Source organism: Dermacentor andersoni, chromosome 10, assembly GCF_023375885.2.
Source record: "Dermacentor andersoni chromosome 10, qqDerAnde1_hic_scaffold, whole genome shotgun sequence".
NCBI classification, from domain to species: domain Eukaryota; kingdom Metazoa; phylum Arthropoda; class Arachnida; order Ixodida; family Ixodidae; genus Dermacentor; species Dermacentor andersoni.
The window spans coordinates 75,663,905-75,688,608 of record NC_092823.1 but is presented as its reverse complement, the minus strand read 5'-3'; the positions used below and the strand labels follow the sequence as shown (position 1 = coordinate 75,688,608).

Below are 24,704 nucleotides of genomic sequence, written 5' to 3'. Positions count from 1 at the left end.
ACGAGAAAAAAAGGTCAACGGAAGGTGCCTGAGGAAGTAATGCGAAGGTCTCGATGTTGCTTTTACTTGGTAAGCTATACGCGTGCTTTTCAATGCCCTTATCCTCGTGAAAAAAGATGGTAACAAAGCAGATCACGGAGAAAGACCATAAGCGCTTTTTACAGCACACCTTAAACGCTCCGTTTTTAAAGCTTTTGGAAGTTAATAAGTTGCCATGAAAAAGTGATATGCCCGATCATCGCAACCAGCGCTAATATCGCATTAGTGTGCAAAAGCATTGTTCGGGCGGATATAATAGTATCCTACGGAACGAAACATTTTGTGTCAGCATGCGGGGATAAGGTGGAGGCAAAGTTTGCCTTAAAACCGGATGCGTGGCGTCGTGAAGCATCTTTCATCAAAGACCTACAGGCCATGACTTTATACTCGGCGTTCTTATCAATAAGTCGGTTATTAATGACTGGCTCATTAGGCAGAAGCATATGACCAGCTCCGCCAACGTAAAAGCTTAGAGGAGGAGACTGGCACCCGGGTGACATCAGTGCGAGCACTCGGAGGTGAGAATGAATCAATGCCCCTCCGTATGAACCTGTCCCCAAATCAGGCAAACTGCAGATGTCGCATTAGATGACCGAAAAGGAAAGTCTAGAAACATTGAATTATGCTTAAAATCAGAAGGGCGCCTATTTCAGTAGAAATAACGTAATGTAGAGTAACTGTCAGCCGCATGGCTCAATGCAAAAACAGGGATGGAAAGCGTGCCAGTGATTTAACCAAACAGCTAATACATCTAGAAACCCCTGTCGCAAACACACTTCATGGGCAACAAAATGTTGAGCTCAATACGTTGACCGAGCGACGCGGAAAGCGCATTTAATTTGCTCAAACAAAAACTTGATGAGACTCCTATCCTTGTAACACCTGATCCTACAAAGCCAGACTTTCTCTTCATGGACATTTCGACGCTCGCTGCCGGTGCCTGTCTTGCACTGGTTTCCCATAATGGCTCAGAGTTCCAGTTCCCTTTTCGAGTAATTGTCATGTACCAAATTATGCTAGGTAGGCCACAGCAAACAGGCTTAATCCGCACTGATCTATAGTATAAATAAGTTCGATAAGTGGTTCTTTGAGCCTGCGGCAAGTGTGATCACTGACCATAACCCATTTTCTTATCTCACCAGCAGCGTGGTTTAGGGCTCTCTAGGCCTTTCCAGCGGCGTGATGTGGCACTCCGCCACCACAATCAAAGCGATCCATTAATGTAGGTGCATTTTTTAGACTGTCTTATGATTCTGGGATAAAATAGCCTGCCCAGGCACAATAGCGCATGTTTAATATCATGAATTTCGAAGTTAAGTGACAGCTTGAATTAGCTTTACAATCTCAAATCAAAACACATTCTATTTGCCTTCTTTGTTCACATTGATTCATGGTGGCTTTATTTACCCTCGGGATTTGTAAGCGCGTTGCATTATGCTATATGTGAGTGCACTTGCCGTATGGCGAATTAATGCATATACGGCAAAATTTTTGTTCATGTAAATTATTTATCCTTTCTGTCCTGATGAATGTTGAAATATGGTGTAATATTTGAAGCCAACTCCATTGTCGATTCATTTTTCGTTCAGCTCTATACTGCTAAAATCCGCGTACCTCACGGAACCGCGTCTCTTACAGTATCCCTTAATGGGGTGCAGCAGTGATTGAACAATTGACCAGCCCAATGTCGAGGTTGATGCCTGAAATTAGGTACAGGAAATGATGCCACTGGCAATCTCAAGCGAAAAAATATTGTCGCTCTGGGAGTCTGCCAGATCGCAATTTCAGTTTTGTATAACTGCAGCCACTGGACTAAATTGTGGTTCTTCCCTGCCGTAAAAGGCACAAGGGAACCTCAGATGCTGTAACCGAGGACTAGCTCCAAGGCAGATGACTTCGCCATTTTTGTCATTAGGCCAATTTCACATCACCTTCTCTTGTATCGACATCTGCCCCAATGAGAGTATCTGGAAAAGCACCACCTGCTAACCCTCCTTCACATGGGATTGGTGCTGGATGTGTGCTAGAAGAAGTAACTTCGTTTAAATATCTAAAAGATCATATAAACGCTAATCTTTCCTGGCAAACTTCCTAGTATTATGTAGTCAACGACGCTGATAGAATTTTAGGTTGCTTAAGTCGCTGCTTTTAGAGAGCACCATCACGGCTCAAGCTAATACTGTAGAAAACATTTGTGCGCACTCAGTATCTCAATATTATATTTAAATCTGCGAAGCAACTTACTGCGTACTCTACTCTATTTATTACTTACGCCCTTCAAGCGCACCTAAACTTCGGTAGGCCAGCAAAATGTCTCGTTTATTGGCACTTTAAAAACATTTATTTCATATTGCATGATTAAGAGAAGAACTACTTAGGTAACCGCCATATGTTTTGTTGCGTACAGAGCTAAAACAATGCAGGTATGACTTATTGTAACATCTACTTTTTTTACTGTTGCATAGCGAAAACAGTGACTGATGAGAGCTGCCTGCCCACCTCCAATGTACACGTGGCAATGCTAGGCAGCATCGAAGATAGATGTATGATAATATTTGATGTTTTATGGCGCAAGGGCCAGGTATGGCCAAAGAGCGCCATGTCTGTGGTAGTGGGTGTGCAGTGTAACTATGATTGCTATGAAATTGGTGTGACGTGGCTGTAAAGGGGCCTTAAAATATACGCTCTAAAGTGCGTAAAATATGTGTAATAAAATTATGGCGATGACGTATGACTTGTACTATGAACATATAGATGCATATAAAAAGAATGATGCGATAGGTAAAATATATCAGATTATAAGAAATGCCAGAGCACTACTACCTCCTTAGAGCCCTTGAAGCACAAGGGCCTGGAGGCATGTGCTATTCAAAACAGTTATCGCAGTGGCATCCTCTCGAGAGAGGAGGCGCTACGAATTCATGGGACTAATAACATGTAAGACCACATCTCTAATATAATGTAGCACTGTGTCTGTATTAAAAAGCGGTTCTGGACCAAGGAGCATTGCAGGATGAAGAGGAATGTGCTGTCGGTATGCTAATGAAAAATGTCTCTTTCTCTCAGATTCGGCTTCCCGACACTCCAGGAGGACGTGGAGTACGGTCAGCCTCTGCCCGCATCTACCACAGGTTGGAGGCTCACTTCCGGTGAGTAGAAAATTATGGGTGCCAAACCTGTGTCCTATTCTGAGACGACAGAATAGGACATCTGTTCGGCGCGATTTTGTAGTAGGGGGCCAGAATCCTAACTGCGGTTTTATCAGGTGGAGCTTATTATCCGTTTCCGCGTCCCACATGCGTTGCCAGTGGTCTCGCAATCTCCTTCGCAAGAAAGGTCTCAGATCTGTGACAGGCACCGCAGCGGTAGGGTTAACAGCTTGCGATGCGATTGACGTGGCCATCTCGTCCGCCAGAACGTTACCCTCGATGCTCCTATGGCCAGGCACCCAGCATATAATGATATGCTGGTTAGATCTGTACGCTTTACACAAGACGGAATATAGTTCATTAAGTACTGGATTTTTGTGTGTATAAAGTGACATCAGGCCCTTCACGACACTTAGGGAGTCTGTGTATATCGCTGACTTTTGGAGTTTTGATTTTCTTATATGTTTCACGGCAGACAGTAATGCGTAAGCCTCGGCAGTAAATATACTTGTTTCCGGGTGTAGTACATCGGATTCTGAGAAGGATGGGCCGACAGCAGCATACGACACCCCGGCATTAGACTTCGAAGCGTCTGTGTAGAACTCTGCGCAGGAGTGCTTGTGCTGGAGTTCTAGGAAATGAGTTCGTATTTCGATCTCTGGTGCGTGTTTTGTTATTTCTAAAAAGGATATGTCACATTCTACGACCTGCCACTCCCAAGGCGGTAACACCTTGGTTGGATGCATTAGGCGAAGCTCGAGGAGTGGGACATGTATCTGATCACTAAGCTCCTTCACTCGAAGTGAGAAAGGCTTTCTTACAGAAGGACGATTATGGAATAGTGTAGAGCAGGTCATATCGTTAACAGTGTTAAAACATGGATGTTGACGATTGGAGTGTATCTTTAGGAAATATGTAAGGCTGATGTAAGTTCTCTGTAGATGGAGCGACCATTCATTTGATTCCGCGTATAAGCTTTCAATCGGGCTTGTTCTGAAAGCACCAGTGGCTAAGCGGATACCTAGATGGTGGATAGGATCTAGGATCTTTAGTGCGCTCGGAGCGGCAGAGTTGTATACGACGGCACCATAGTCCAATCGTGATCGAATTAGGCTCTTATAAACATTCATCAGACACTTCCTGTCGCTACCCCATGTTGAGTGGGATAGAATTTTAAGTAAGTTCATTGTCCTTAGACATTTTTCTTTAAGATATTTAATGTGCTGTATAAAAGTAAGCTTGCAGTCTAGTATAATACCTAAAAATTTGTGTTCTTTGTTTATGGGTATTTGATGTCCACACAGTTGAACACAAGGATCGGGAACCAGGCCTCTCTTTCTAGTAAAAAGAACACAAGAGCTTTTGTGGGGGTTGATCTTAAATCCGTTTTCGTCAGCCCACTTGGAAACCTTGTTCAGGCCCTGCTGTACCTGTCTCTCGCATACTGCGAGGTTGCAGGATTTAAAGCCTATTTGTAAATCGTCGACGTATACGGAATAAAAAATGGCCGGTGGCAGTGAAGCACGTAGTGTGTTCATCTTAACAATAAAAAGAGTGCAGCTGAGCACACCTCCCTGGGGTACACCGGTTTCCTGCGTAAAAGGACGTGACAGTGCATTACCGACTTTTACTCGGAAGGTGCGGTTGGACAAATAACTTTCTATTAGGGCGAGCATATTGCCACGGATGCCCATGCCCGACAAGTCTCTCAAGATTCCGTAGCGCCAAGTTGTGTCGTACGCCTTCTCCATATCGAGGAACACGGATAGGAAATATTGCTTATGTAGAAAGGCGTCGCGAATGTTTCCCTCAATGCGCACGAGGTGATCAATTGTGGACCGCCCTTCCCTGAAGCCACACTGAAAGGGATCAAGCATTTGGTTTAATTCCAGGAAATGTATGAGTCGCCGATTGATCATTTTCTCAAACAGCTTACAAATGCAACTTGTGAGGGCTATCGGGCGGTAACTTGACGCTAACGAAGGATCTTTACCTTGCTTCAGAATGGGAATCACAATCGCTTCTCTCCATGCAAGTGGAAGATATCCAGCAGCCCAAATAGTGTTAAAAAGTGCAAGTAAAGTCAGTTGTGTATCAGTGTGTACGTTCTTAATTATGTCGTACATAATTCTGTCAGGTCCTGGTGCAGAGCTCTTGCATGTGATCAAGGCAGCTCTTAGCTCGGCAATGCTAAAGGGACGGTTGTAAGGCTCATTCTCTCGACCTTTTCTTGTTAATGGCTTACGTTCTTCTGTTTCTTTGTATTTGAGAAAGGATTGTGTATAATTTGTTGGGCTTGACACGTTCTCAAAATGCTCCCCAAGTGAGTCTGCCTGGTCTTGTAGTGTATCACCCTGTGTGTTTACTAGAGGGAGTGAGTATGTTTGCCGCCCTCTAATCCTATTTACTCTGTTCCAGGCTTTGGCCTCATCCCTAAACGAGTTAATACTTGATAAAAACTTGTGCCAGCTTTCTCTTCTGGCCTGTCGGCGGGTTCGCCTGCCTTGTGACTTTACTTTTTTAAAGTTGATAAGATTTTCTGCAGTGGGAGAAGCACGTAGCAGCCCCCACGCCTTGTTCTGATTCCTACGCGCGATCCTACATTCGCTGTTCCACCACGGTACACGTGGTTTGCATGCCAAACCACTTACTTCGGATATGCATTTTGACGCGGCATCTATTATAAATGTTGTAAGATACTCCACCGCAGCATCAATTTCTAAACAAGAGATGTCAGCCCATGAGATGCTGGTGAGAGTTCGAAATTTCTCCCAGTCGGCTGTGTCTATGTTCCACCTAGGAGCTTGTGGAGGATATTCGTTTTCTTTAGATGTTTTTATTAGTACCGGGAAGTGGTCGCTCCCGTAAGGATTGTTTGTAACTGTCCATTCGAGTTCGGGCAGTATACACGGGGAAACTAGGCTGAGGTCAATTGATGAAAATGTTCTGTTGGCGAGAGAATAATATGTGGGTGCCTTCTTATTCAGCAGGCATGCACCAGAAGAGAAGAGGAATTGTTCAACAAGACGACCTCGCGCATCTATACGAGAGTCGCCCCACAGGCTGTTGTGCGCATTGAAATCTCCAAGTACAACGTAAGGTTCTGGCAATTCATCTATGAAGGACTGAAATTCATGTTTGCTTAGTTTGTGCTGTGGGGGTATATAAATCGAACAAATAGTGATAAGTTTGTTTAGCAAAACAATTCGAACCGCCACTGCTTCAAGGGCCGTTCGTAGCTGTAAATGTTGACATGCTATGCTCTTTTGGATTACTATTGCAACACCTCCCGATGATGCGATGGCATCATCGCGATCTTTGCGAAAAGTAACATGCTGTCGGAGAAAGTTTGTGTGTTTGGATTTTAAATGTGTTTCTTGTAAACACAGCACTTTTGGATTGTGTTGGTGGATCAGTTCTTGTACATCATCGAGGTTTCTAAGTAGACCTCTGACGTTCCATTGTATGATTTGTGTGTCCATATTTAATGTAAATTAGTGCTGTGTTTACGGAAACGGAAGGGATGCCTTAGATTACAGAGCCCTTTCGAGGCCCTGTAATAGGGGTTTTGTTCTTTCTGGAGCGTTCGAGGGAGCCTCGCCGCTCCTTAGGCGCTTGGTGCGCCTTGAGGATGGGTGTAGTGTCCATTGCCTCTTGTGAGGCGCCGGACACGTGCTCTTGCGAGCGAGCGGTTTTCAGGGGGAGTCCCGCCTTGGAGGGCAAGACCCCTGCGCCCACCAGCCCGGAGGTCGATGGGGCTCCCTGAGGGATTTGGCTGCGCTGGCCGTTGCCAGCGCTGGAGGGGGCCTCGGAGGTTGGGGCAGCCTCGGCTGCGCCCACCTTCGGGGTCGATGGCTCCACCTGCTCGGTTGGCGGAGCAGCGCTAGCTGCAACCACCGTGGGGGCAGATGGCGTGACTGCCGACTCACTGACTGTGGGTCGGACAGCCGCCGGAGGCCGTTGTGACGCTGCCCCCTGACGCGTCACATCGGCAAAGGTTTTCTTTGGCAGGTATACTACCCGCCTTCGTGCCTCTTTGAACGATATATTCTCTTTTACTTTTATAGTCACAATTTCTTTTTCCTTCTTCCAGGAGGGGCACGACCGCGAGTACGCGGCGTGGTCCCCGTCACAGTTTACACAGTGTAGAGAGTTCTTACATGCTTCAGTGGCGTGTTCAAGGGCACTGCATTTGGCGCATGTTTGGCGGCCACGGCAGCTCTGCGAGCTGTGGCCAAAACGTTGGCATTTGAAACATCTCAAGGGATTCGGCACATACGGCCTTATACGAAGCTTAATGTACCCGGCCTCGATTGACTCGGGCAGGACACTGGAGTTGAAGGTGAGTATTAGGTGTTTAGTCGCAATTTCTTTTCCGTCTCGCCTCATCTTGATTCTTCTGACATTTATGACATTCTGTTCGCTGAAGCCCTCCAAGAGCTCAGCCTCAGTCAGCTCCAATAAATCATCATCGGAGACTACGCCACGCGTGGTATTCATGGTACGATGAGGAGTTACTGTTACTTTGGCGTCACCAAATGAAACTAGATTGGGTAGATTTTCATATTGTTTCTGGTTGCGGAGCTCCAAGAGGAGATCGCCGCTTGCCATCCTGGATGCTTTATAACCTGTACCAAAAACTTGGGTAAGAGACTTGGACACGAGGAATGGAGAGATTGTTCGCACGGGTTTGCCTGGTGTTTCAGAGTGCACTACATGGAAACGAGGAAAGGTTTATTTTTGGCGGGCAAAAAATTCAAAGACATCATCGGTGCGCCCCCTCTTAAGGGAGCGATCAGGTAATGTGGGGAAAGAAGAAGCCATAAGAGATTGTAATTTCGGCAGTAACGCCAGCCACCCACCGTGGAGTCCTACAAGGGGACGCTGCAGGATCCGTAAAACACGGCCTGCAAACGCCAGCAGTACGTTACCACTATAACCAAATACGAAATAACCTAGGTTGGCTATTCACACAAGGTTAACCCTTGCTGCCTGGAAAAATTGGAAGTAAGTGGAAGCTAGGAGAAGACAGGAAAGATAAAAAGTGAGAGAAAGACGAAGATTAGAGGAAGAGAGAGACAGGAAAAGGCAACTACCGATTTCCCCCGGGTGGGTCAGTCCGGGGGTGCCGTCTACGTGAAGCCGAGGCCAAAGGGGTGTGTTGCCGCCGCCGAGGGGCCGTAAAGGTCCAAACACCCGGCATTGGCTCAACCCCCAGGATCCTCTTTTCCCCGGACACGGCTAAGCCGCGCACGGCTACACGCGGGAGGGTCCAACCCTCGTGTGCTCGGGTCCGTGGTGTCGCAACACGCCAAACGCCTGCTTGCGCAGACGCCCCTGCGGGGGAAGATAGATGTATCTTACAGACTATCATCTATACTATTTGGGTATATTGCATCTGTGTCAATATACATCGGTATATCTTTTATCTTTACACATCTGAATATATTGTATCTGTATCACTATACGTCCGGCAAGATGTGTATCCCTATCAGAACTTCCGTTACATGAAAGAATGTATCGTGTATCTTAGGATACAAAATACTGGGGCTATCGGTACATCACCCTGCGAAAGTACAAGCGTTGGCTGAACTCAACTCTTCAAGCTGATACGGCTGCCACTAAGCCACATGAATACACCTAAAGGCAGCGACATTCCTTTATCTTTCCGCCAGAGCCCTCCAGTGAGGGCAGGCGATCAGGTCGTTATGAGATAAGTGGAATATGAAAGGTCTCTGCAACTATTTGTGCTCTCTGTATGCACGATGCTTCACAACAAATGCCACCACCATCGTTGTCACTGCTGTACACCAGTCAGGTGATCTGGCATTGAGTAAATGGTAATATGCTTGCGGACAAGGTTAAACTGCACGGTGGTATTTGCGCCATCGTGGAGAAGCCCTTATGGAATTCTTCTAGTTAGATGGCGACCCGCTACCTGGTCGCCAAGCAGAACTGCGATTCTCATAAATTACAAAAGCTACAAGCAAAAACCGCTGACAGCGCAGCGCATAAAGAACTTCCATGTTAAGCAGCATAGGCAACCCAAATATGCTTCAGAATGAAATAATATACTTTCAGCAAGAAAGAAAAAAATTTTCATATACTAACAGACATTTGATTCAAAGAAACAAGCTTGGTACGAGTTGAGAAATTTTCAAGAACACATTTTTCTGCTTAGGTGCTTGCTGCTACATTACATACATCTACAATAAGACATTTTCGAATGTATCCAAGTGTCTTAAGATACAAATGGAAAGTGTCGTATCTTATGCAAGAATTGCGATAGTTCTTGTATGTGGTATCTGAAATGCTTATTACCCTGGTATCTTGAATCGTGTCATGATACACTTGCGAAGTATCTTTGCCCACCTCTTAAACGTAATTACTATTTCTGTGTTGACAGCTGCCATCGATGACGACATTGCGCTGTAACTTCCTCATGTAACTGTGTTCGTTTGACCGTTATCACCCCAGACTTCCGTAACACATTCGGCCACTGAATGTGTTAAAATTATAAATGAATAAATAGCTAACGTTTTTTATTCATTGCTTAATGTAGACAAACATAGCTTAGTATACTTGTGTAACGCGCCCTTGAACACTTTATTATAACATTGAAACGTTAGAATAGCAGCTTGGGCTTGTTGGTTTTCCATTCTGGTGTTAACAGCGCAAAACATAGACGAAACACGAGCGCTTGTGGTGTCGTCTTGTCGTCTCGTATCACGTCTATGGTTTGCGCTCTTAACACCAGGATTGAAACGCATCGTTCTACATTATCTTGTTCACTGGCACATTCTACCATGTCATGCTAATTTCCGTAGCACATTCTGTAGACAGAGAGTAAACACACTCGTAGCAAGAATTCCCCAAATTACATTTGATGTATTCATCATGTTTTACGTTTATATTGATATTTATATACAACCACCATCGAAGACGACTCTTTTTAAAGCTTAAGCCTTTTTTAGCTCGCCGCTCACTTTCGCGCCCGTTGGCCCCGTTAACCGCGAGGGAGGTACGTGATAGAAATGACAGATGTGAGAGAGACGCCAGAAGGCACTTTTGCTTTGTTGGGGAAAGTGGGCGCTTGGCTCCCAGTAACATCAATAGATGAGTCTGCCCTGTACGTGCTATGTGTACGTGCTATGTGTAGCTCAAGAGCGTCACCATAAGGTCAAGATTTTGCCTGAGCCGCAAAACCTGAGGAAAAGGTCAAGGAAGTTCGCAAACATGGCAATTGAAAGTGCAAATAAACAACCATCAGTCATCAAAAGGAAAGTGGGAGAAAGTCAGAATGTAAATTGTATGCAAAGAATGTTAACAGAAAGGGCCATGGACATTTAAAAGTGCCGCAAAGAATATATCAGGAGCGAAAATTTGCACAATACAACAAAGGGCCCTGTCTATCTGAGAGACGAGCTGGCTGCTTGAGGACGAAAAAATATCAGAGAAATTATTCGCCACATGAGCAGGCATATATTTGCTGCAGCAAAAGCCCAGAAACGAGTCATTACTATTTATTACTATGCCCACATCCCATAAAGACCGGTAGAAGCAGTCTACGTTCCAGACAGGCTGAAATTGATAGTGGGCGGAAGCTTTATCAGAACGGCAAGTTGGGCCAGTTGGCTGGGATTCATTCATTCAGCTTTAACTGGCAAGTAGTCAAGATACGTCATATGCGTTGAGAGTACCGGTGACAAAAAAGGCAAAGAAGTGACTAGTAGGAACGGAATCGTCACACGCCTACGTAACTATATAATATATAGATATAGGCTTTATTCAAAAAAGAAAACGCCAAGGAGAGATAAGCAACGTGCCAGACTGTCATCACGGTAATAGAACCTGATTACTTTTAGCAGGCTAGGTTACTTTTTGTCCCCACCCTCTTTCAAGCAGCAAACCAACAAAAATAATCACATCATCGCCATCATCATCAAGGGTGCCGAAATCCTGATGATGATGGCGTTGATCTGATAATTTTTATTGGCTGTTTATTGAGCGTTTTATTCGCAGTTATGTTGCACCGGCGGCATTTCTTGTTTTCTCTTCGTGAGTAGGTGGCGGGCGTTTGCTGCCGCGTCACGCTTGCAAGACTGTTCACATGACGGAGCCTGAAGCACCGGAAGTTGTGCCTCGCGATGTGCAACTCTCTGCCCATCAGGGCCATCGTACGCTTAGAATGCCGGCGAGTGCTGGAGAATGAAAGAAAAGTACCGTAGTTTAAGCAGGAACGCTACAGAACAATATTTACGCCTAAACAACATGGATGAAGCAAGTCCTTCAAACTCCCAGGCGATTCGACGCGCTCTAAATGGTGAGCGAAAGCGCCACCCCGCAATATGAATAAACGCCAAACTAGACGTACTCTTGCCAGCACGCCAGACCCCGATATCTGTCTGGCGCAGATATCTGTGATCGCGCCGCGCTTTGAGGCATACTATCTGTCCCCCACCATGTGCGCATGCATGTGCGCGCGGGCAAGTGTGCGTGTAGTTTGGCCTGAACCGTTAAACACTGGTGTTACACACTGGTAACACTCCTGTGAGATTTTTTTTTTGACGATTCTGAAATATTCTGCAATACTATATATATATATATATATATATAGATATATATATATATATATGTGTGTGTATATATATATATATATATATATATATATATATATATATATATATATATGATTTTTCACTGCTCACCTCCACTCGGAAAGTCTCCGCTCGTCATTAGAAAAATTGTGTCAACTTAAACGTATAAGCCACTTTTGCAAGTGGCATCAGGACCACTAATCTCGCGGCCCTAGTAAACATACCGTTACATTACATTTTAAGGTATTGCAAAGGAATCATCAGAAATGTTGAAACACTCGGTACTTACTTCCTGGTGGCGGGTATTCCCCGATAATGACGCAGTGGTCACTGCCGTGCAAAACTGGGTACTCTGACTTAACATCGGGAGGTAGGGTTTTAGGATCTGCAAAGGTAAAGTTACTTGGTATAACATATAGTCTCAGTGCAGACGTCGTAATAAAGACAGTTGCGTAAAACTCCTCCAGCAGAGCTCAATTTTGCCCCCTGTGTAATACGCTTTACCCTTGAACTACACATTATAAAAGACGGAGAGTGTGGTGTGCAGTAACTATCCTTTCAGTAAGCTTTAGGGGGCTCTTGCTTGCACATTCTCCGAGTAACACGACATTGTAATTTTAACGTTGGCGTTATGGCCCTTATAATTGTTCGCGTTAGGTTGATCTTAGTGTGCAGCTTGAGCGTTTGCATCACTTGGAATAATAGACGATGTTACTCATGAATTTACTCTCCACGTTGTGCCCCGTTCTATTTCATATGTAGAGTTTTAGTGCGTGAGCATGCTAGGCCTACATCACTCGTAAATTTGTCAGCCGTCTCTCTGTAGCGCACGTCATGGTGCGCTTCATATGTATACATGGAGTCATGGGGGGTATTTATGGCAATGCCTTCTGGCCTATGTACGACTACTGAGATTTACGATTACGGCTATATATTCACATGCACGGGCAGGGGCCATGTGAGGCGCTGTCATCAACAGCGGTTATTCCCATCTTCTTCATTCCCACTCATTTCCAATCTCACTCACTCATTCTCACTCTGGGGCGTGCGCCCGTGGATCGAGGCCGGTGCTTCTGGGAGAGCTGGAAAGCATCCGCGCCATTAGGTACCTGGGGCCCTATAACGTAAAACTATTCCAATATGTTTTTATTCCTATATTCTGACGTCAAAGTTGCGTAACCACCGACGCTAGCATCAGGCGGTCAACCGCAGGGTTGTCAGACCAATCAAACGTTCTCCTCGTAGATAGGGGGTCACGTTTTTAGCTTGAAAAACGAATAACATTGCCTACACTGAGCGGCTTTCTTATTTAATTGGCTTGCAAGAGGCGAGGAGCACGCTCAAGTGGAGAGGGATTCGACGGGGCTTAACCACTGCACTGAAAATTGATAACCGGATGAGGAGGGTGGTGCCGCCGCATGTGATTGGCCCGCTTTCCCTTACTTAGCTTATGGTGGCTCGTCGGCAATCGCGGCGGCATGCAACAGAAGCTTAAGAATGCCACTAAAACGTATCCTGAGCAAAGAATAATTGGCAGAACGACGTCGTAAACGTGCCGAAAAGCCTCGAAAACGTTACGCGGCCACACAAAAAGCTATAATACACGCAAATAAACCCATGCCATCCGACGGGTGCGAGCAGCCAGTGCTTGAGCGATCGGCGAAAGCCATATTTTATTCCTTTCGGAACGGGGCAGCCTGCGGCTGTTCAGAAGAAAATTCAGTTTTGTTCGATATAATAATGCATCTTTACAGCGTAAATGTCACGTTGATCCGGTGAGTTTTTGCGGTTTTGTGACGTCGCGTGACAGGCACGTGAAGTGGGTGCTGCCCGAAAACTTTTGACCAATAGCCGAGGGCTAATGGAGAAAGGCGTCGAATCAGAAATAACTATTTTTATTGTGTTCGGTCAAATCATGCATAATCAGTGTGTACACGTCATATCAGGTGGGGAGCTATCGTGGTTTTCGTGCCGTCGCCTGACAGACAGGTGAAGCGGGGGTGGCCGAAAAAGTTTTTCACCAGTCGTGGAGGACTGATTGCAGAATTGTAATAGAAAAGCTTGGAATAGTTTTACGTTATAGCACCCCTGGTTACGGCCGAGTAAAGGTGGTGGTCCAAGCTTGTCTGCCTATTTGAGTCTCTGAGATCCTGAACTGGTCCCACGGTGGGAGTCAATGTGGACTGAGGCCCGTGGCTGCTCAGGCACGCGGCCAGTTGAGACCCCCAGAGAGCGACTCAGGCAGACAAGCATAGAACGCCACCTTCACTTGACCGTATGCACGTGCCAACCACCGCGGCTACTTTTGAGATCTCTTGGAAAGCCCGGCCGCGTGCCACAGGTGCGTGCCGTGCAACGGGCGACATGATTCGGATGGCTTGTGTTGATGGCAGCAACCAACAATATATATATCTTTCAAATACATATATTGGACGGGGCAGAATTCTTACGCGCAGTGTGACATGTCCTACTAGGTGTTTACCTCATTTATATTAGAGTGTCAAAATTATTGGCTTCAACAATATGATAGCTGCGAAAGTTCCAAAGATTAAGACATATTTTCTCTGCAACCAAGCAAACTTTGAATCAGCAGCTCTGATTCGAAACACGGCCAATTAGGGGGCTACATCTAATGTTGCTGAGCACGTACCTGCGCATAATTTTTTCAATGTTATATCGATTGTACGGACATGCGAGGCGCGTTTCTGCCGTTTGCGTCGCCGTGTAGTTCGGTATAAGTTACACCCGCCCATAAAATATTACGGAACATTAAACCTGAGAAACAACTTAATATCTGCGAACTTCATAACGCAGCCTGATATTTGCATTTCGTGCCACGATTATAATATGCTAACAACGTTGTCGTGAACAGTTTTACTGTGTACCGCCAGAGACAGCTCGGGAATTCAACGTTTTATGAGCGCCCATGGTCCGCAAACTTTTGTCACCGGACGTGCAAGGGTAATAAAATCGTCGCCGCACAAGCCGTATGCGATATGTGCCAGTGAAAGCGTGCGAGAGGGAGCCGGCGAGCACGGCTCAATGTCAAACCCGCAGCGGACGAAAGCGCGAAGGAAGCCTTCCATCGCACGCAAGGTTGCGTGAGGAGGGTAGGGCAGGATAGCCCGTCCTACTCCGGGCGGCCCGGGCGGCCGCACGTGCCTGACCGGGCCGCTGTGTCTTGAAAGCCATCTGCGCTGTGCAGAGTCCGCGCTGTGCTGTGTTTCCGCGACTTAGTTCACGTCGATGTGTGCGGCAGCATGAAAGTTAATTCGCTCGCTGCTGCTAACGCGTTTCCCCACTGCAGAGTTTTCAAAGCGAGTTTCTGCGGTAATCGAGTGAGATATGTTCATGTTTGCTTCTGCGCGCGTGGCACGATGCTTGTTAATTTATTTAGTGTGCCGGTGTTTACAAGCTTATACGACTCATAAAACTACTATCGTTTCTTTGTATAGCTAGCTGTCCTCAAATTAGCTATCGCTATCGATGATTTGTTTTTCATGTAAAACTCTGACCGTTTATAAAATGAAAAAGTTATTATTATTGTAGTGAATTTTCCCGGAATTGTAAATTGATTCATCATAAATTCGAGAATCACTTTAGCACCAGCGCTATAGGCCACTTGTTTGTCTTCACAAAAGGTAGCAGTTTTGCCCTAAATACAAAGCATTCATTCCGGTAGGAAATTTTTACGCAGCTATACGATCTAAGATAAGTAGTTTTATTAGCCGCATTAAGTTCTCTAAGCGTTCGTATTCAAAATTAGCAAGTATGAAATAAACGGCAAAACATGAGCATGTCTGCCTCGATGACCGCGGACACAGACTTTCAGGACGCTCCCGTGACGAAAAGTGGCAGCAGCGGTGAGCGAATTGCCTTCACGCTGCCTCTCGCTTCAAGGCGTACCAGACACGGGCAAACACAGCGTACGTGAAGCCATCACGTAATTTGCGTCGGCTAACCTTCGAACTTAACACAGATTTCCTTCAATGTACGACGGAAGCGGTTGTGCTCAGCCATGCCATGCTCAAGCTGCGGTTGGAGTAAAAGCGGAGACGCTACGGTGGCTAGGTGGGTAGGTATGCCGTCCGCTTCATTCTCCGTCTCATGACAATAAACGTGGCGCGGTGGTCGAATGCGTTTTAGAAGTGGCGTGCGTCTTGTGCTGCTGCGGCCGTATTATTTTGGAACTGCGGCACATTTGCCATCGTATTTAAACTGATGACCGCCTTGACCGTGACATAGACAGTTATGAATTTCCGAATGAGCAGAGCTTGATTACATGCCAAGGTAATGTACTTGCATTTTACACCACCTGTTTCTTTCCCCGTTTGAGGTGCATAAATATAAACCTTTAACGCTGTTTAATTCGGTGAACACGTTAAACTGGAAACTATGATGAGATGCACAAGCAATGCACGATCGAAGTAGCCCTTCATAAGTTCGTCTAAAGCGACAAAGGCGAAAGTTTGCTCTGCGGAACAGTTAGTATGTAGGAGCTGTATGCGAAGAACACTTCGTGCAGGGTGTGTTCTTTTAGCATGGAATACGTAAAGGAAATGATTTGGCTTGAAGGGATGTCAAGTACAATGGTATAAATATAGATATTTGTAAAATTGTTTGGTTCAATTTCCTTCCCGCATTCGGCTGTTATAAAGAAGACACGTTTGCAATATAATTTGACAGTGTTTTCTATCAAAACAAATAAAATTAGTTTTGATGAAAAAAAAAAACAAAGCAATTTGTTACGTTGTTTGAGGATGTATGATTAGAAGAGCAGCTTGTAGCATGCGAAATAATAGTTTGGGCTCGTGATGGTCGTATATACTGTAAGACAAGGTTTAAGCAGTCAGTCTCTTCTTTATTCTTCCGAATGAGAGCCCCACCACAAGGCCCCAAAACAGTGATGATGAGTATGTACAGGTGAGAATATGAAGCGTATGAATAAGGCTAACACTAATTTCCCCCCGCGCACAAGCGGCCAGCCAGGCCGTGACTTAGCCAGGAGGGAAACGCCGAACGAATCGTTTGAGGCGCGAAACCTCAACGATTTCTGAACCACATAATGATGGTCCGAAGAAACGCCTACGGGAGTAGCGCAATAGTTCACAGGCAATGTTTGTTCGTAAATAATGTAGGGTCCAAGGAAGTGGGATTCAAACACCTCGCATAAACCTGGTGTACGAATGGGCGTTCAAAAGAGCACTTCCTCTCGAGGACGCAAGGAGATATCGCGACGAGAGATGTCGTAACGTTGCTTGCGATCTAGCTGACTGACTTCTGTGTTGAAGCGAGCACGTTGACGGCACTCCTCAAGTCTCGAGACGAATTGTTCGTGTATACTGGCCGAGGCGTTAGTTGGGCCATTAAAGAAGGCGGCGTTGATGGTGAATGTCGGTGAACGGCCGTAAACTAGGTATAAAGGTGAGTAGCCCGTAGTTCGTTGGATACCGGTATTGTGAGCAAACGTCACAAAAGGTAAAAGCTTGTCCCAGTTGTCGTGGTTTCCCCCGATATACATTGATATCATATCTGTCATTGTCGATGAAATCGCTTTGTTAAGCCATTCGTTTGAGGCTGATATACGGATGTTGTCTTACGAACTGTGTTACAAGCTCCGAGTACTTCTTTCATCATTGTTGACATGAAAGTCTTGCAGCGGTCACGTAACAGTACGCGAGGTGCACCACGACGCAGCACAATGGCTTCCAGAAAGAAGCTGGCAACGTCTGAGGCCGAACTAGAGCGTAGAGGAGCGGTCTCTGCGTAACTTGTGAGCTGGTCAACAGCTGTCACGTTCCATCCATGACCTAATGGCGTTATGGGCAGAGGGCCGACTGGGTCTATCCAAACGCTGGCAAAGGGTGTCTCGGGACATGGGATGGGCTATAAAAGCCTAGCAGGAGGCGAAATCAGTCGTTTCCGCCGTCGACACTGGACGCAAGAAGCGACGTACTTGGCCACAAAAGTAGACATGCCTGGCCAAAAGAAACGGCTCCTAAAGCGGTGGTCTGTTTTGTGGAAGCCCAAATGGCCAGTAGATGGGTCATCGTGAAGGGATTGTGAGGTCATCCTGAAGGAGTTGTAAATGCAGCGGTGCCGCACATCGTTATCAAGTTTAAAAAGTCGCAGTTGTCGACGTAATCTGGCCCTTGGTGCAGAAGTAGTTCCGCACAGGCGTTGGATAATGCTGTTGCAGTCGGGTCAGTGCGTTGACACGATGCGCCAGTAACCGCTAGAGTTAATAAAAGGAGTGGAGACTTAGTCTCATCATCAATGGCGTGCCATGGAGAGATGTACTCGAAGATAATAGTGGCTGGGGGCAGCCAAAGAGAGCGTCGGCATCTTGATGCTTTTTCGCAGACTTGTAGACAACGTCAAAATGGTACTCTTGTAAGCGGTTACCAAGCAACCAATGCGCCCAGACAAATTTTTGATTGACGACAACCAGCATAAGGCGTTGTGGTCGGTTACGACGGTGAAGTGACGTCCATAAAGATATGGTTGGAATATTTGTATCGCCCAAATTACTGCGAGACAATCGTGTTCTCTGATCAAGTATTTCTTTCCGGCAGCCGTTAAATATGGACTTTCACAAATAAACAGTCATCACGTACAACAATCATGTGTATTTACCTGTGTTCGGGCCGCGTTACACATTCGTAACACTCACTGGGGATAAGCAAGCTGCACCTGTACGTAGTGCTTCATAACGGTGGTGTTTACGTAGCGCATGAGGGTAGGAAAAGAAGGACAGAGACGAGTAAAGAGCGATATGAAGCACGACCAACTCGCCCAAGCATCTACCCTTGTACGTATTACACTAAGTGTTTGCAAGTCTTCTTGAGAACGTCGACCTAAGGGGCCAGACGTGCAATTCGCACTGCGGTTCGTCATGTCTTGCAAGCAGTCTGACCCACCAGATAACACATCTTAATGGATTACCAAGTGCACTGCAACCTTTCGACTTTATGTGTTACAGGAGTGTAACATGCTGTCGAAATTTATACAGCGAAGATGTGAAGGGGCAGTTCCCGCAGGATCGTGTCCGTGTGTTAACAAAAAACAATCGTCATCAGGAGTTACTCCAGCATCGTCGTCTTCTTCCACAGCTGGCTCGCGGCGGAAGTGAAGCAGGCGTTAAACAATCCCCATACGTGGGCCTATTTCGAAGATAGTGGAATGCCGGGCCGACCCACGGTGGAGGTGACGAAGGTGTTAAATGGCCCCTGAGGCGGTTAGGGCAAATATTGTGGACTTGTAAAGTACATCTAAAGTTAATCATCCGCACCACAATTTGTGTGAGGAGTCTCATATTAGGATGATTACGAGTTACCCACCTCCATAGCCACGCATTTTCTTCTCAACTCCTACGCTGAGTGATAAGGCTAAGCTACGCCTTCACTGGCTCTGCGTCATGATAACATACGTGATAACATAGCTACGTTATATTTTTTAACTACGTATTATTTTTTGCAATGGAGCTACGCCAACTCCTACGCCTCTTGCCTGCTTGAAACAGGCAAGAGACGCAAGGTAGCGCTCGTCTATACGGTGGCTAGATGGGTAGATGTGCCGTCCCTGAAACTGCAACAATGAAGGCATATAAAGTGTAATATTCAATGCCACAAGAACGTCTGAATCCACAAGCACATCGTGTACTGTAAGCAAATCCATGTACTTCCCATCATTCCCATGGTGGGTCATCGACTGCAGCACCACAGTTCTCTCTAGTATATTGTAGGAAACTACGTCTCCAACCTACAGCTAAAGTTAATCATTCGCACCACAATTTGTGTGAGGAGTCTCATATTAGGATGATTACTAGTTACCCACCTCCATAGCCACGCATTTTCTTCTCAACTCCTACGCCGAGTGATAGGGGCTAAGCTACGTTTTCACTGGCTCTGCGTCGTGATAACACATCATGTCGTCTATTTCCGGTTCTCTAGGAGCGAGCGCGCTGAGCCTCTCCAATCATTGAGTTTCATACCGCAACTACTTGAGGGAACTCTGGCGCTGGTGTCTATGGGAGTTGCAATGGGAGTGATTGCACAAGCATGGGAATTAGGAGGTGCACATGGATTTGCCCAAACTTCGTCATTCTGACTTCATACGGCTTTGTGACTTTGCAAACTCGTCATTTTCAACAATGTACTACGTAATAATGAATTAAATAAGCATTATTAAAATGGTCCGATGGCAGGATTCAAACACAGGACCTGTAGCACATCTATAACTAAAAATATAAAGCCACGGACGCCTGCATCTATAGGCGATGTGAAACGCCCTTATGAATTTATTGTGGCCGTGCGAGTTCCTTGAGACGCTTGGTGCGTTTGATGTGTCCATCTAGACAAGCTCAATCGTTGCAATAATGAGCGATTGTGCGTGTTCGTAGTGTCTTCTGCTCTTCGAAGGGTACAGATTTCCCTGAAATTGCAACAATGAAGGCATATAAAGTGTAATATACAATGCCACAAGAACGTCTGAATCCAGAAGCACATCCTGTACTGTAAGCAAATCCATGTACTTCCCATCATTCCCATGGTGGGTCATCGACTGCAGCACCAGAGTTCCCTCTAGTATATTGCAGGAAACTACGTCTCCAACCTCTCCGCCAGCTGCTTGGCAGTGGACCCCAAGCGAGAGCTATCGAAGCAGCGCGCGTTGCGAGCATTCTGTGACAGCACCGAACGTGTCTGGTATTCCGGTAACCACAGGCGAGCTGGGCGTTTTGACGGATGGGTGGAGGCATAAACTCAAGCTGATGATGGAACTTTAGCGTAGACGTACGTGAGCGGCCTAATCGGTCAGCACGGTACAGCCACCTGTTGGCGCACAGCTTAACCAGCCAAAGAAAGAGCTAATATTGCTCTACCCAAGTGTAACACATGTTAAACATTTACGAAAACAACGTATTAATGATTACACTCCTGCAAAGAATTTACACCAGCAGCAAAGAAGAATACGCTTCATTACTGCTACTGTGTGTCGTTGAGCTCTGTGCCACCAGGTGGCTGCACCGTGCAGACCACTCACGTTTGCGCTTCTGCTCATCCCCTCAAACGGCACGATCAAACGGCCAGGCCCTATCCCGTTGCGACTGCGTTTACCCAAATACCGCACTCGCGAAACGCTATTGTGGTAGTAATCCTCCGGTGTAAAGTGTCGGCCGCAAACGCGCAAATCCTGGCGCCGATCGTATAGCGACAGTCTGATGCGCTGCAGCCACTCCGCTTGTTTGCTACCTTGCAGAGGGACACGATATCGCACATTGACATATTGCCAGTCATTACTTTTTCACCCCACAGCGCAACAAAAGCGAATCATGGTGCTCGCGAAAAGACTGACCGACACCGACCACGGAGCTCTCGTTAAAACGGAGCACGTTGTGACAAAGCAGACGACGCTTCTTTTGTGCTGGAAGTGCTGAAGTGTAGTGAAAGATTGTTCATATGCATTCGGTTTCTCTTACTTTCTTTTTATAGAAACAAAGTAACTAACCTTCCAACTATATTGAACATCATTTGTTCACCATAAATTTGGAAAGAATTATAGATAGCGCACCCTGCGCAACGAATGGAATAGCTTGCACTACTGGTGGCATTAGGGCAATTTATGTCAAATGTTTAGGGGCAGCTTAAAATACAGTAGAGCGATGTGCTGCCATTTTTGAGATGGAGTTTAAGGTAAGCGTTGCTTAGACATGTGAAAACCTCCTTAAGACTAAGTGCGTAAGAAAGTCATGTGCTAAAATGACGACATTGTCGAGGAAACAGAGACAGATAGACCACTCGATACCACGCAGCGTATTGTCCATAAGTACTTCGAACGTTGCAGGCGCTTTACAAATTCCAAAGGGCATCACGTTGAATTCATATAGGTCCTCGGGTGTAACAAGTGCAGTTTTCTGACGATCGGCCTCTGCCATCGAGACCTGCCAATAGCCAGAACACAAATCGAAGGACCAGAATTCTGCTCTTTGGAGGCTATCGAAGGTTCTCTCGATGCGTCGTAAACGATAAACGTACTGGCTCGTAGTCTTACTGAGACGACGGTAGTCGACGCGGAAGCTAATATACCGCTTTCTTTATGAAGAAGAACAACAGTAGACGTCGAGGAACTGTGGAAAGTTAAATAACAACCGCTACAAAGCACATCGTCGACTTGGTAATTAAGGATGTGGCGCACTCCGGCGGAGACGCAGTACATTCTCTGACGCAATGACTGGTGCGAATCGGTGTCAATGTGGTGCTCTACTTGGGAAGCAAAAGAAACTCAGAGCGTCAGCCAGGGGTTAGAGTTTCGGCCATGGAACTCGAGAACAGACCACCCGACAACTGTTCGAGCGCTGAAAGGGCCTAAAGTTCGTTGATTTCATTATAGAAAAACTTGTCCGCTCGGGAAGTAAAAGCAAGAGTAAATAGCAAGAGTAAAAGAGTTTTACGTGGCTGATAAATTTTCCGACAGCTAATGTCATTGGCATAGATGGAGGGTTGTAGACAAAATATTGCTGCCACCAGCCTCAATGTCTCGCGCTACACGAGGCATTCAAACAGGTTTACAACTCATGAATACGTCAGAAGGTGTAAAGACCGTAACGTCGGTGAGGGCACCGTAGCTGACTCGCACAAGAGCAAAAGAGCAAAAGAGCATGGCAAAATAGCAGGGAAATACAATAGTTTCCTCGCTGGCATCCGGTTTAGGCGATCCACCAAGCGTCTAGAAAGCGCCATTGACGATGCCATTCATGATGCGGCAAATCTTGTCGGCCGCGGGCATGGCGTTATTTAGACGTTTACAAAGCTCGACCACGTCTTCACATAACCAATGACCGTTTCCGCGGTGTTCTGTGCTCGGGTGCGTAAGCGTTGTTATGAACACTTTTTTCACTGGTTGTTGGCTAAACCATTTTGTGAAGGACGTCTTCAAAACCGACCACCTTCCGATGTCACTTTCGTGATACTGGTATCAGAGGCTGGTCAAGTCAGTAAGATAGAAAATTACGTTGGTCAACATGATAGCGCCATTCCTCTTCAGATGAGCGCCAACCCTCTCGTAGGAGGTAAACACGGCCGCTCATTCTGTGTTCAGAAGCAGTGGCGACAAGAACCTCCTTCACACGTGATAATTTATTCCCTCACCACTGCATTGTGTGCACACATGTTGTAGAAATGAATCTTCCGTCTCTAGTACCGCCTGACTCATAATCACCTTGTGGTGTCCCAGGAAAAACCACACTCTTTTATTTTTTGTAATTTTTAACCTTGCATTGTAGGTTCGTACTGAGTTTTGTTGTTGTTCTTTTATGTCTTTACGAATAATCTGGCGCTCTCGCTGCTGCAGCCTATTACATTTTTCCGGCGTATGTAGCTTTCTCCATGGCGGGTTAAGCTTTGGAGGTGAGGGACAGGGAAGCAGGGTGCCTTATTCCCACATGCGGAAAGCTCATGCAGTGGAGTCGCATCCAAAATCATGAAGCTAATGTCAAGTGAGTTGTGAATAAAACGGAAGTGCACTAAATGGCTCCACAATGAAAACAGAAACGCACCTGGTATTGATAGAGAGATTGCGCGGAGCGGAACGATGTTTCTCACCCTGATTCGCTTGACTGTAAAAATTGATCCTCTCCTTAGTGTAACGGACACTGAAATTACTGAAGAAATTTGTACTGCTGCTTTCCGATAATTATTTCGGGTTGACCAATAGGCTTGACATGGAGAATCAGGCTTTCGCTTACTTATGAAAAAGCTTGCAAGAGTTGAAGGCGATAACTATGTTCGCGTGCTAAAGCAAACGAAGGCCGAACTAAATGAGTTAGTCCAGTGCGGACGAAGGGTGATTCGTGAAATTTGGGAAGTAGAATGGCATGCACGGAAAAAAATCATTTCTGCGAATTCTGGACTCACAGCTTGGATGTTCATCTGTTTTCAGCATCGCTACAGCGTGACAATATGAAACGTTTACATAAACCACATAGATTTAATATTCCCGCCAAATTGGAGCCACTTAATGGGCGACATGTACCAAATATGGGTGTGTAGGTTATTTATTTCCTTTAGGATAATTACTGAGCTCTCGCCTCCTTCCAATTCTTATACGGGTTAAACGGCATGTAGATGTTTCCCGACAGTATCCAGTGTGAGCTCGCCAGGCTCGGTGGTTGTAATTCGTTCGAAGTTGGAAGGATGTTGGGAACCAACGACAAATGTTTTAATTTAATTGTGTAGAACATATACAGCCTTTGCGAAAGATTAAAATTCACGGGTTCTAGAACATCATAATGCCGTTTCCGCAATGTTTCAGGGAGTTGCAAAGAAGCTCTCCAAAAGATAACATTAAAATATTTTAGAAAAAAGGGGAACTACTATGTATGCCCTCTGGTGAAATTTCACGTTCATTGCTTAACTAGGAGCTTTGCAAACGAACACTGAGCCATCTTTTCTTAATTTTCAGGTATCATAGAGGTTTGAATTTTGCTTTTCCGGTGTCCTCGTCCTTCTAAACAATTTACCTTGCTTATATTTAGTACAGGTATGGGCCATGTTATAAGTAATGCGTGGTCAAAGCTCGAAAAGTGTCTGTTAATTCACGTCTTTGCAATAAATGACGCAAGCAAGTGCTTGGCAGCCTTATGAATGTATTTTACGAAAATATACTATATATGGGATGCGACCCGGACAAAACTATCAATGGCACTAAGACCAAATATAAGAAAAATGGGAGCGCAGCTATGGGAAAATAGTGTACGATTCAAATATAGTGGATGAAATGCATCTTTGCAGCAAAAAAAAAGTTCTCTTAACCAAATGTGAGAGACCATCCCCCAGCCAATATTAGGTATACTTCCAAAAGAACTGAGAGAACGCTGCATTATAGAAACACTACGTTCAGCAGAAATTAGGGCCACATTAAG

At 45.7% G+C, this 24,704-nt stretch overlaps 1 protein-coding gene across 1 annotated transcript in view; it reads right to left on the bottom strand.

The window, feature by feature from the left end:
- Positions 1 to 24,704, bottom strand: part of LOC140213520 (uncharacterized) — a 51,275-nt gene that overhangs the window by 4,816 nt on the left and 21,755 nt on the right. Inside the window, exon 4 of the mRNA XM_072284774.1 lies at positions 12,075 to 12,170. Within this exon, the coding sequence (XP_072140875.1) occupies positions 12,075 to 12,170 (96 nt within the window). The remainder of the gene's footprint in view (positions 1 to 12,074; positions 12,171 to 24,704) is intronic.